Consider the following 13,699-nt stretch of genomic DNA (forward strand, 5'->3'; position numbering starts at 1 on the left):
GAGTCTGGTGTGACCAATTTGGTCTGTTAATGATGATTTCTATTTTACGGTTTGAGTGGTTATTCGGCTAATATAAGGGTTTTGCTTAATTTAATTTAGTTTAGTTCTTTGTGTGCACATAGATTTTGCTGAGATTCTGCTGAAGTTTTATTTTGCGTTTTATATCTTGAACTGATATGTTTTCGATATTACATGTAGGGGCTATTAATGCTATTTTTTTAGTTAGCGTGTCAGCTTTTTTGTTGCTCTTTATCAATGAGTGACCTGAAATCTACATTTTTTTTTTTTTTGATACGTCATTGGGATTGTGTGTGCTAGCAATACTTGTTATTGATCTTAGGGAATCACTTAAGATGACGGAGTTGTTAGTTTGTTTTTATAGTTAATATTCTAGGGCTTTTAAAATAGCCATTGCTTTAGCAATATAATAAGTGTATATGAAGCATTATATTGGAAGTTTATATGTTTCTTCTTCTTCGTCATTATATTTTTCAAATTAATTCGATCTGCTAATTTATGTGCATACTGAATAATACAAATATTGTTTTCGATTTATTTTATCTATATCATCCTATTATTTTTATAGTATTACAATGATTGTTCATCGTTTAAAATTATAACTATTATTGATGGTTTACATTGTTAAAAAAACCACTTTGGTATGTATTTAAACATTAACATTATATAGTATTTTACGAGCATATTTTATTGATATTAGGTATTACCTGTTTGTTGATTTTCGTTAATCATGGATATAATGTTTGAACATAAAAAAATATGATTTTTATCTAATGAACTGAAGTGGAAAGTTGCAGCTGATCGACTATGCACAGACACGATGGAGACGCATCTAACGCCATTTTACATAAACGAATTTGCATTTAAAATGTTCAGCCCAACACTTTTGCTGAGTAGATAAAATTGATTTATGTTTGATGATACCTGCGTGGTAACTTTAATCGTCGTCAAAACTTAAATGTGCAATGACCACAAATTGACATCTTTGCGTATTGGAGTGGTTTCCCATTTTTAAAGTGCCTTATATATACCCAAAGTTTTGTAAAAGCAACACACACACACATACACACACTATCGCACATACATATATAAATATATATATATATATATATATATATATATATATATATATATATATATATAACTAGTATATAAGAGTTTTGTGAGTATATCTCGTACATTTTCCCTGTGGATTCTGTCTGTATCCTCGTTTTTCGTCCACCGGGTCTTTGAGCAACCATGGAAAATGGAAAAAAAGTTTCGTTTTAGTCCTCGCTACGGGTCCATAGACAAGGGTAACTATGAATTATTTACTTCGGCAGCACAACGGACATCGGTCGCCCGCTGTGTGTTCGCACAAATGCCATTAATGTAACTAGCGGCGTTATTTCTTCAGAAATGCTCGCATTATTGTTTATGGTTTAGTATAAAAAGAAGTTGAAAAGAATAAAATCTTCACTATATTTATAACAATATGTATCTAATTGGAATTGTTGAAATATTTCTGTAATAATATGTTACATTCCACGAGATTTTCTAGCCGAATATAATGTATATTAGATTTTAGTTTGCATAATATCACATAATATTATATAGTATATTCTCAATATTTATATCAACAGATATAAATATTGTATAAATATTATGTAGTTTAATTAAAAATGGTTTCAAGTATTCTAAAAACATTATAATATACTGTAACCTGTACATTATATAACGAACAGATAAAAATATCTGTTAAAAACAAGTCGAAATTCTATATCTTTTTACCGAGACTAATCATATTGTCTAGTCCGTTTGAGAGAGGTGTCCACTATATACTACTGGTATCCGTTAACACAGGTCTCGCTGTATCTAATTTTTTTATGTAGGGCGTAGGTACAGGGAAATAAATACTGAAAACAATATGATACTTAAAACGTGAAAGTGAAACTTAAGACCTATGTTATTACTGATTTCGTTTTAAATTTAGTACTAATGATAAAAAATATATTGTTTAGTGTAACGTCAAACAAGTATTACGATATTGTTTGATTATTTTAATGAAAAATGGGAATTATGAATTACGGACGATTTTTTTCGAACTCAGAATTAGGTTATAAGAACATGCGGTTGAGTAGATATAATAATTATATACATTGTAAATGTATCATATCGATTTTTAGGCTCTAAAATTAAGGTAATTTTACTGTTTAATTGTGTTTAATTGAGCTAGAGCTATAAAATTAACGGTTATGAAATAGTATAGTATGCAATATATAATCACGAAAATGATGTATGTCAATGTTTATAATGTATATAGTAATTTGGAAAGATAGATTTCTAATTTATTGCAAAATAAAACGGGTATAATATCAGTTAAATAGATTGTCATGCTTATAATGTTTGTATACACAACATTTGCACCTTAACAGTGAAAACATTGTAGAAAAACCTAAACACAGCCTCAAAGACGTAGATATGCACAATTCACACAGTCGGACAGTTTAATACTATATCTATACCGGGTCAATTATACACCGACTCAAACGTAATATGTCAATGCAGTTTTAATTTTGGTTGTCTTTTAAACAGATTTAGAATAATAAGAGAGCGATAATATAATATATAGTAGTTTTGGTACGCGGCATGCACCTATATAATTTCTAAATTATACCATAGAAATCGGTGCCTTGAACTGCAGTGTAGAAGTCATTTTGGAAAACTAACCGGGAAACTCGCGTTATCTATTCACACGTGCATACGTTATATTATATACAGCCGTATCATGTGTATATGGGAAACACAAGTAGACACCCTTAAGGATAAAGGGATTTCGTCGTTTTTCAGCTCGCCGCCTCCCCTCGTCCACACCACGGCGAGCGCCATCGGAAATCTCGTATTTAATTTGCTCTCGCCCCGCGACACATATATCAACTAGATTTTTCCACGACGCGTTTGGGGCGACAAAAGACGATTTATTGCAGCCAACACCTGGATTAATAGGTTTTCCCAGTTACTGCTGCTGTAGGATGGTAGAACAAAATAATAAGAATACGAAGGAAAGGCGAGATAATTCTACGCTTTTTCATCGGTTCGTCCTCTCCGCCTCGTGTACGTATACTTTTGCACACTATATACGCATTATTATGTATTAAATGTTTATATTTATATATACTATTATATAAATATCGGTATCGATGCGCACACGACCCCTACTGGTCACGTTAACTTATTTGAAACAATTTATCATGGTGATCGACTGTGCGTTAAACGAACTAAAACGACACCGAAATTCAGAGTACGATTGTAATGATACGTTAAGATAATGCTATCCGTGCATTTGTGGTCTCCATCACACAAATGTACGTCAACAAATTTTCGTTCACTAGTTTCAACTGTATGTAGTTAAAGTTTCGATAACAATGTAAATTGACCTGTTATCAATATTTTAGGTTAGAACAGTCTCTGTAATTAAGCATTGGCTCTATATTTAAATTTTCAAACATTGAATAAATATTTTTTAATTTGTGATATTTCGCATACCACTATCTTGCTTGAAAATTGGAATGTAGAAAAAATCTGATATCAAAATTAACAGAACACAACTGAAACTGTATACTAGTGAACGAAAATTTACAATATCGTATAAGTTTATAAGACGATAACAACAAACGCATGACTAGCGTCCTATTTTAAACAAGTGCACTGATATTACGAAAAACACAACTTAGATGTAACCTTTTTATTGCCAGTCAAGTACCGTGACAAGACGACAATTCAAATATACAATATCGTACAACTTACTATTTTTTTTTTTTTTTAATAAAACGCGTTCACGACGTTTCGTCATCCTGAACCAGCCCCGAGAAGTCGGAGCATAATCACTGGTTTTAGGCCAAACGTTCTGGTGAAGTAGATTTCAACAGATTATAAATTTTCACCCGATGACGAGAGGATGGTGAACAGGTGGCCCATCGCTAGGAGACGATCTCGGGTGGCGAAATCAAAACTCTAATAAAATTATATTTTAGGCGCGACGTCGGTGATTTGTTCGCTTGAAATTTACACAAACGACAGACAGGCGCAAGCCAGTAGATGATGGCTTATAAGCGCGAGCCCAGTCGGTAATATATAATATGATGATAATATTTAAGTATATTGAATAACAGACACGGCGGCCGTGCACTTAGTTTGGGCAATGTTAATATAATTGTACAAAGATCTAATACGCTGGTGAAGGCACGGTTGTCCTTCGCCGTTGCAGCCGTCGTTATCCGCGTATAGAGCGCCTAATCTTTTAGGGTTCTGAAGAGGCGTACCGAATGTACGAGCGTATAATACGTAAATAATATGTAGGTATTTATATACGTACATATACGCTTATTGTATAGTACGATAATACCTTATACGGGCGCGAATGTAAGTTCCTACACATTACCGAGTAAAGGATCTACGCAGTTTAACAAAAGAAGACGTGACGTTTTCTTGCAGCGTGGATAATAATATAAAAAAGAGATTCACGCACAAAAACGCCGTGTATTATTATGGTATTTAGAATAAAATAAATATGGAAATTTTTGCGCCGGTTGTGTGATAATATTCGTGATACTAACATACATGGAGTATAACATTTAACTTCGATTAGGTATTCTATGGATTTTGTCACTGATTTCCGTGAAAACTATCGAAACAAAAAAACGGAGAAATAGCAGCTATAGTAGCTATTCTCATAATCTATAAGTAGCTCACCTAATGTTTAATGTTACACAAATATTACCCACGACGGTTTAGTGTAAGTACAAACTCTATATGTTTAACCATTTGCATAGGTAATATTATCAAAAACACAATATCATCTGAATAATATAATGCACATATTATTAATAATCGAATAAAATCACCTGCAAGGGGTTGTTCATTTTATTTTATTCGTTTTTCCAAAACAACTTTGAGGTAATAGTAATTTATGGAAACTCATATTAAGGGTGGTTAAAAAATAATTATCAAATTGTATATATTAAAATTATTTCAATCGTATTGATCATGGTTCATAATCGTATCAAACAATAAATTCAGAGATATATTGATTTAAAAAAAATTGAATGTGTTTCTAAATAAAATCATATGACAAAAACATAATATATATTATATTGTATCATTTAAAATAATGAAAAATAACACAATACCTATAGACAATACCTACATTCAGTTTTCCGCTCAGAATCAAATAATGAGTGACGTTTCTCGGTATTTTATGAGAAATCGCGGTGTTGCCTACAAATAAACGGTGTTAATCCGTGAACTGTGCGCACTTAATAATATGAAATATGTATAAATATTTGTGTAAAACACGCCTAATACCTAATATATAGAATATATTACACACGGAAGGAAACTTATACAGATGACTTCTCTATAGAGAAGTCTATACTCTCTGTATAGAAACTATACATTATACTATATGTATAAGTATACATTTTAGATTCTGAGTGGAGATAGTCTAACAATGATGTGTATTTGATTTGTGTCTGAAAACACGAGTTTCTAGTAGAAAAAATGTTCCAATCATCGATTTCGAGGTAAGTTTTTGATCGTAAGATGGAACCGGTTTGTAATAATCGAGGTTTTCAAAAGTAGAAACTTCCTTATACTTTTAAAAGTAATCACATAAATTAAAAAAAATATATATATATTTGGTTGTAAAAAACCAAATTGTTTTCCAAAGTATTTTTTTTATATATAATTCAACAACAAACAATTGTATAGCAATGAAGTTTTTAATAAAACCTGATCTGATGTGATATTCGTTTTCGTTACATGATTGAATTTTTTTTAAATATTATGTTGAATATCGTTAAGCTATTTAGAGACTTGAATTTTTTTGATTTATGACATATTGAAGATTAGGTAAATCATTTTTGTTTGTTACTAAAAAAAAGTTGTAAATTGAATACAAAATTTTTCAAATTCGTTTCTTATGGTAATTAAAATTAATAATCAATATCGAACATGTGATAATCATTTAAAGTCACAGTTATTATTTTTATAATCGTTTGAATTTCAAATTTTAACTAAATTTGTAAAAACTTTAAATTATACTGTATACATGTCATAGGATAACGCTTGTTTCTAAATTCCACTTAAAATCATTTTTTATCGTAACAAATAATTATTTGTTTTGAGGCAAAATAACACACCCATTGCAGTGACCTACTCAAGACAAAGGACACTTAACATCTAAAATTAAAGTGTAACTTCCTTGCCCACATTTTACTTAATTATTAATGCCATAAAATTGCATTTTTTTGTTTCTAAATCCATCGATCCTTGTCGTTGCAGTGATTTTCTTGATTAAATTTCCTTTTAAAATTTTATAATTTTAATGGATTCCTATAACATGATACGGAAAATACCTTAAATCCAGATAAAAATAAACCTCACCTATTTTTTGCGGAAATTTCTGCGTGTAATTCGAACAAGTTCTTAAGTCACAAACCATGTTTGTATATTCTCAAAGGAGTTTAATGCCTATAATTAACCTTAGTTTGCACCGACCTGTATGGAAATACGTTTTAAGTGGTCGAGGCAGAAGATTTGTTTTCTCAGTCTGTCGCTGGCGTAACGTATAGCCAAATGAATCGTGGTCCGTACTTCCACGATTATTACTCCCAAGTCGAGGTTAAGGAATTCGTGTATATATTATAGCAAATAATTTTAACGATCAAAAAGAGAAATATTGTTAACTATTGTTTATGTTTTTCTTACATAGATTTTATTTTTAAATATTTCTTTTATGTGAATATTATATATAAAAAATACGAAATTAATTATTGTCCGTATCACAAACATGTCCGAAAATAAGAAACTTTGGAAACAATATGTTCCATTAAATTGTAAATATGTAATGGTGGTTGTTTTTGTTCAAACTTCGTAATATTACTCTCAATATCTAGACTGCTTGATTATCAAAATTGTCAAAGTGATTCACGATAATATAGTACAATAACGTCTATAACAATATAATATGTGTCACTCGTGTAATACAGGCCGTGAGAATAAATCCACTACCGTTAAACAAAATAACTTAAAAACCAGTTGAAAAGATTTGGCTATAGTTTGGCAATATAAAAATGATGTTTAAGTAGTCATATATAATTTTTTCCAGGGTATAATATTTGTTCGAAATTCAACTGCGGCTGATGTATGAATAATATTTGAATAAGTGTAGGTTACTTTTAAATTCCCTTGACAGATCCGCGTACAAAACCACTATGAAAACCTTAACCTGATCGGAAACGATTACTTTGTTTACTTTAAGTTGACATCAACATTTCCACTATCAGTTGAATTATTACATTTTAGAAACAAAATTTAAAAATAGTAGCATCTCAATCATTATGTATACAAATTATCGGTGTGATGACTCATATGTCCATGGTATAAAACTTAAATCTATAATTTAAAAGTTCCTATTATTTTAATGTCAAATACAAAATATTTTAATACACGTATACGATACAGTAGAAAATTTGCGTAATCCGTTATCAATAATTATAGAGTTAATTATATTTATTATGTATGGATAATGTTTTAAAGAATACATATTATGTTATTTTAATATAATATAATTTCACAGTTTGTTACATTTATATTACATTTGTATTAAATATATTTACTAATTTGAATTAGTAACAAACTAATAATCATGTAAAATATGAAGGGAATCTATGGGATAGTTATATCCCAATTATATATTATTAAATATATATCCCAAGTTTATACCCTTAAATCTTGAAAATGACACCATTGAATTGTGATGCCAAAAAAATTTTAAAAACCCACTATCAACCGTAAAAAAATTCTTCTAGCAGTCAATCTATCTCATTATTAACATTTATGACAATAACCGTTTAGTTAATTTTGTATTCAACTATTGTTAATTATTCCATTGTTCTTATGAAAAGGATAGTGTAAATAAACAAATTTAACCACTGTCACGTTACTTTTTTTTACATTACTACCGCGGTTTCAAAGAATTTAAATACAAAAAAACAATAATAATAACGAATCCACGCAGTCAACCATGGCTCAACAGTCTACATACACCGTTATTGTTGCTTTTCCTCCAAAAATGTTTTCATAAATATCATAAATAGCCACCTGTCAGGGTGTCAAAGCTGTATATTGAATAAGACTATTAAATAAATTTCAAGTTTAGTTTAAAATAACGTACATTAACAACAAGTGAACAATATTTAAATGCACAATATTCAACCAAGTATATTAATTAATTAAATATTGAGTGTTTTTCGAGAAACTAATGCAATGGAGTAATGTTCAATGTACATCATTTTTAATGAGATAAAAACGTTAAGACATAGTATACATTGCACTTCAACAGACTGGATACCTCTAAAGCCACATTAATTTTAATTAAATTTTAGATATTCAGCTGTACATGAAATAACAATTTGAAATCAGTTGTTTTTATGTAAAAGGTGCCTGGACTAAATTGACATTTTAATCCATTGTTTATTTGTGTTTTTTTTTCATTTTACTGTTATTAAAATGCCCTTTTTCTAATTATAAACACAGACTTTATTACAGCTTATGCAATTTTATCGAGTACAACATAATCTATAAGGTATTCATAATGTCAATCTTTTCAGAAAAAAGGGATCATTTAGCAAGTAGGTATGTGAATTCAGATCAAGGTTTAACTTAGAAGGTTATTAAAAAATTCAAATCTAATCAAAATGTATAGAAACGATGAATTAAACAATATTAATTTGATATAAATTACAAGTATTTATAAACAGAAATATAATATAATTATTCTTGTCAACATAATAAGAGTTGCATTAAACACATTTTATTTTAGCAATGATATTTTATTATAAATTTAAGCTACTTTTTTCCATATAACCTCTTCATTAAGTTAGGTAACAATAATAATAATAATTTATTCCATTTAATAGTAAAATGACAATAGTTCATTTAATTTTATATGGTTACATTTATCTGTAAAATGCACTATAAGTATATAATATTATGAATTATTATTATTTTCAAATCTTATTTTTAATAATTTTATTTCGATTTGTCTAAGTTTTCTAAGAATTTATTATTATATTTTCCATCCGCGTCAAAAAATTTGGAAATTCTTTCATACTCATTTGGGCGTCGAGCTTTAATTGCGTCTATAGTTTTTTTGATCATATTCTTTTGTTCTTTGGTACATGATGAACAACTATCTTTGATTATCATTGGTACAATTTCTGAAAAGAAAAGAAAAAATACAACAGACAAATAAGTTTAACATAATTATAATGTATAGTAATTTTCTCAAATATGAGTAAATTAGCTTAAAAAAAAAAACCAGATAATAATAATAATTCATTCAAAGGATATAAGGAGTTACAATTTTAGTAAGAATCACATTCAACTGGGAATATTTAAATGATTTCTGATTTTGAAAAACTATAATTCTTGGTTATTTTTAACTAATATAGGTATATTAGAAACAAAAAAAGATTATCAATTTTGTACTAAAATCAAATAGAAATGCACACTCTTTTCAATATATTGGCTTTAATTTTCTACGTTAAAATTAAATCTATTGTCCGGTAAAATCGTATAAAAAAAAAAATCACCACATTTTAGTAGGATTTGCACTCCCGGAAATTTCGGAGAAGATCTAGGGAATAATAAAAACGGGAGTTTACCAATTGCGCTTAAAATTACCTTTTAATATACCGATTGCGCTCAGTTGTTTTGAGGGCTTATAATATTATTCTACATTACACCTGGTATATAAAAGTACTTTTAAAAAATATGTATTATAAATAGATTTTTTAAGTCAATACAAAAAAATTATACAATGAACGTATTTAATTGTGTATACACATATGTAACTTTTTCCACCGTGTAGTAACTTACATATATCCATGTAAAAATCAGGAACCTAAAATATAAGTAGCGCAATTGGTGTACTGACTTAAAATTTAAGCGGTATGCTTAAATTTGTATGCTGACCTAAAATACAAATATTGTCTTAGGCACAACTGGTCCATGTCCATAAAAACATTTAAAAATTACAATTTTTTTTTTTCAATATTTATTGTTATTTTTTTATTTAAAGCATCCATGTCTCTTTATTTGTGTCTTTTTACATAAGTATAACTATATTGTTTTATATTTTTTAATACCTTTAAAACGTATTATAAAATCCTACGTTACCAAAAGTATAGTTGTTATAGTTATATTCAACATTAGGTCCATGAATCCATGATGATGTTTTTAGCAGAATAAAAGAGTAATTTTGTTCAGAGTAAGTACCTACTTATATGTTATATATATAGGTACTATTCAACTACTGATAAAACCTTTTTAAGTAGTTTTTAGATTCTAAGGAGAATAAAGAAAGTATAGTAAAAAAATTCAAAAAAGTCACTGAAATGCTTTGTTGACACGTTTGAAAGTGAGTTTTTGAGTTATTAAAAATGTTTAAAATGCTAAATAAATTATTAAGGCTTACTTATGTTTTATGCTTTGTGCTAATTTATATTTAATTATTTTTAACAGTTATAAAATATTTATTGAATTAAATTGTTATTGTATTATTAATAACATGTAATATAATACAATAATACAATAAAAATTAGAGAATTATAATGGACTCATCAATTTTAACAATTTAGCTTAAATTCCTCCGCATGCAGTATATACATAGTATAGAATATATCTCAATTGAAACCAAACTTATTTGTTTTTTAATCAGTAATTGTGTATTCCTAAATATATGTATAATACAATAAAATATAATATTCGTAAATATTACAAAATGTTTGTGAAATACAATACTATGCGTCTATGCAGCTTCATAAAACTTAATTTATAGTTATTAATTCCCGACATTTCTGAACGATTCCAATGAATTTCAGCATGATCTGTAAATTTCCCATTCCTACATGTTATGGAAAATATAATATGGTGGTTTTTTTTTTTATTATGATATCATAAAATCACGACGTGTTAAAATAATAACTTTTTGATAAGTTATCAATTATTGAATTATATTGTTGTTACACATAGTATAAAAATTACCCAAGGTTATATTGAATACATAAACGTTTCTGTAACAAATTATCACAATGTATCATGATTATAATAACCATAAAAATATTATGAGCTATATTCGTGAATTAAACGTGTGAAGTTTTAATACCACAGCTGAACAACCTTTGCATACTTATATATAATCTCTTTTATTATATTATCATGTATACATTACACATAATAATATACTACATAATATGTAATATATAAAACGACGACAATTTTTGATTACTTTTGCCGTGTTGCATAATCTATATCGGAAGGAAAAGGTATAAAAGAATATTAATATTGTGATGATATTTACTGAATTTTTATTTAGTGAAAAATATTAATCCTAATATTTTTATTGTTAGATATTATAATACTCGCTTAACAGTCTTATCAATAATCGTATCTAATTTTGACATTTTTTTCATAAAATACTAATCTTATTATATTGTTCCGTAGTTTCTTTGTGTTTAAAACGTATACCCGTATACGATATTAATGCATTTTAACACGATTAACCATTAAGATATGTACCTCCTCTCACCCAATTGAGCTTTAAGTGTTCATATCAAGTGATAAATAATTGTAATCAGTATTAATTCTGTCGGCGTGTTACATGATCAAACTCGTTAATCAATCATTTTAATTACTGAGCGAATTAAAGTTTTTAATCATGTGAATATTAAACACACGTAACTTTCTAAAATCGATTAAATATAATTTAAAACGTCTATCGAAATTTGGTTTTTCTCTTAATATAATAGTATCTATTACGTATCGTCTAGCGTAAAGATCAGTAAAAAGTTGTGTACATGTATAAAGATAGGATCTCGATCTGGTCGTTAGCCAATAATAAGCGAAACATCTTTGATTGTTCATTCGAGTTCATCCGAAACTTCTCTTAGGTTGAGAATATTAGAACTGAAATTTTCAGTATACTACCTATTTGTTTGTCACATATCTAAACATTTCTCACTACATACATCATAACAGTGCTATACTGAAATTATTCTTTAAACGTTGAAAAAAATAACTGGCATATTTTTATTATACCAAATTACAATGTGTTAACTATCAATATAATTTACTATCGATTTTTATGATTTTAGATTGATATTTATAACATGATTTCAATAGGTTATCACACCAGGTTCACCCGAAATCATACAAAATGGGTTTTTCAGAGTTGGGTTTAAAAAAATTGGAATATAAATTTGTTAACTGCGGAATTAGATGTGTCTTTGCTTGTAGATACCATATCAGTGATGGATTTTAGGAGTACGTGGTGATCGGAATTTAAACGAAATTAGCATACAATAACTTGATTTATGAAATTTACTAAAATAAGTGTTCTTTTGATTATCTTGTCAACACTAATTATCGAACTTAAATTATATTATGTTTACATAAAACGATAATGATTAATGGCTATAATATTAGTATTTTGAAATATTCATTGGTTATGCTTACAAATGGCTTGACATAATTTATTCTAATCGTTTATAGTCGTAATGCTTATGAAATAACTACAAAGTTTAACATGAAATATAATATAAATTTATCAAAACTTCTATTATACATACTTGTTAGTTGTTATCAAATACACTGCATTTAATACACATAAATTCTACTATGTATTATAATATCGCTAGCAAAATCATCATACATCCAATAATGAAAATATGTCACACACACTTCAAACACTCTTACTTTTCATTTCTCTGAGTTGGGCCGAACATGGTCCTTCGTTCAGAAAACATTTGACATTGTTCGACATCAACCTGTCGTTGTTCAGTATTTGATCTATGTCGATTTTCTCCATCATCGAAAAAAATTTCTTGACCTCGTCTCGTGAGCCAGGAGTTTGGTTTACGTTCTTCTCTTCGAGTTTTACAGCATCATCTCCTTGGGTCACGGAAAACGACACACCTACCACGGTCATGAATACAAACACGGTAACAAATAGTTTTGAGACCATCTTGTTATTATTTCGTTATAAACTTAACTCGCATAGACTATGTTTACCAGTGTAGCAGAAACTCGGATGAAGTTGAAACACTATGAAGTCGCTGTATCGTCAAGCGGTCGTTTTTATACACACCTTTTTATGAGCCTGTCCAAAATTCAAGGTCAATAGTGTTTATCATCGTCTGGTTTGGACGATGGTGGAAAATTACTCCGATTAAAATCCTCCCGTCAGCCACTTCAAGATTTGCAAAGTTTAATAGGTATCTCGTGACCTTGAGAACACAGATAACAATATTATTTAGGTATAGCATTTAAAATATTTATGCTATCAAACTAGAATCTCATTAAATTATTTTAATCGTAAGTTATAATTTAATATTGTTATAAAACACGACGTCACTATGTAATTTCATTAGATTTGAAAACAAGTTAAACAATAAATTTTTCAGTGACTTGGTGTGACGCGGTCGTACGCTCAACTGTGGAAATGCTCTGAGTGTAAGCACCGGCCGATATTGCTTGCATCCAGATGGGTGATCATCCGGGTTTTTAGCAACAAATCCTTGCCACACATACATTACGTATTCAAAACCAACCGTTCGCCCCCTCCTACAAATAGCTTATG

General features: G+C 28.7%; 2 protein-coding genes across 4 annotated transcripts in view; one reads left to right on the forward strand and one right to left on the reverse strand.

The window, feature by feature from the left end:
- The window catches only part of LOC107167252 (neurotrimin-like), a 227,858-nt gene that overhangs the window by 27,105 nt on the left and 187,054 nt on the right, over nucleotides 1-13,699 (forward strand). The gene's annotated exons all lie outside the window — the stretch shown is intronic.
- On the reverse strand, nucleotides 8,907-13,257 carry LOC149055835 (ejaculatory bulb-specific protein 3-like). Its single transcript, XM_089226411.1, has 2 exons — nucleotides 12,817-13,257; nucleotides 8,907-9,278 (listed from the first exon to the last, which is right to left on the reverse strand). The coding sequence occupies exons 1-2, from the start codon at nucleotides 13,082-13,084 to the stop codon at nucleotides 9,091-9,093; spliced, it is 456 nt and encodes a 151-aa protein (XP_089082537.1). The 5' UTR covers nucleotides 13,085-13,257; the 3' UTR covers nucleotides 8,907-9,090.

This window comes from Diuraphis noxia, unplaced genomic scaffold (assembly GCF_037042655.1).
Source record: "Diuraphis noxia isolate RWA-SAM2 unplaced genomic scaffold, SU_Dnox_SAM2 contig0004, whole genome shotgun sequence".
NCBI lineage: Eukaryota > Metazoa > Arthropoda > Insecta > Hemiptera > Aphididae > Diuraphis > Diuraphis noxia.

Coding starts and splice junctions, on each gene's coding strand:
- LOC149055835 (XM_089226411.1), bottom strand. CDS start 13,084: ATGGTCTCAAAACTATTTGTTACCGTGTTTGTATTCATGACCGTGGTA. Junction 9,279..12,816: donor CCAACTCAGAGAAATGAAAA/GTAAGAGTGTTT, acceptor TTTTCTTTTCAG/AAATTGTACCAATGATAATC.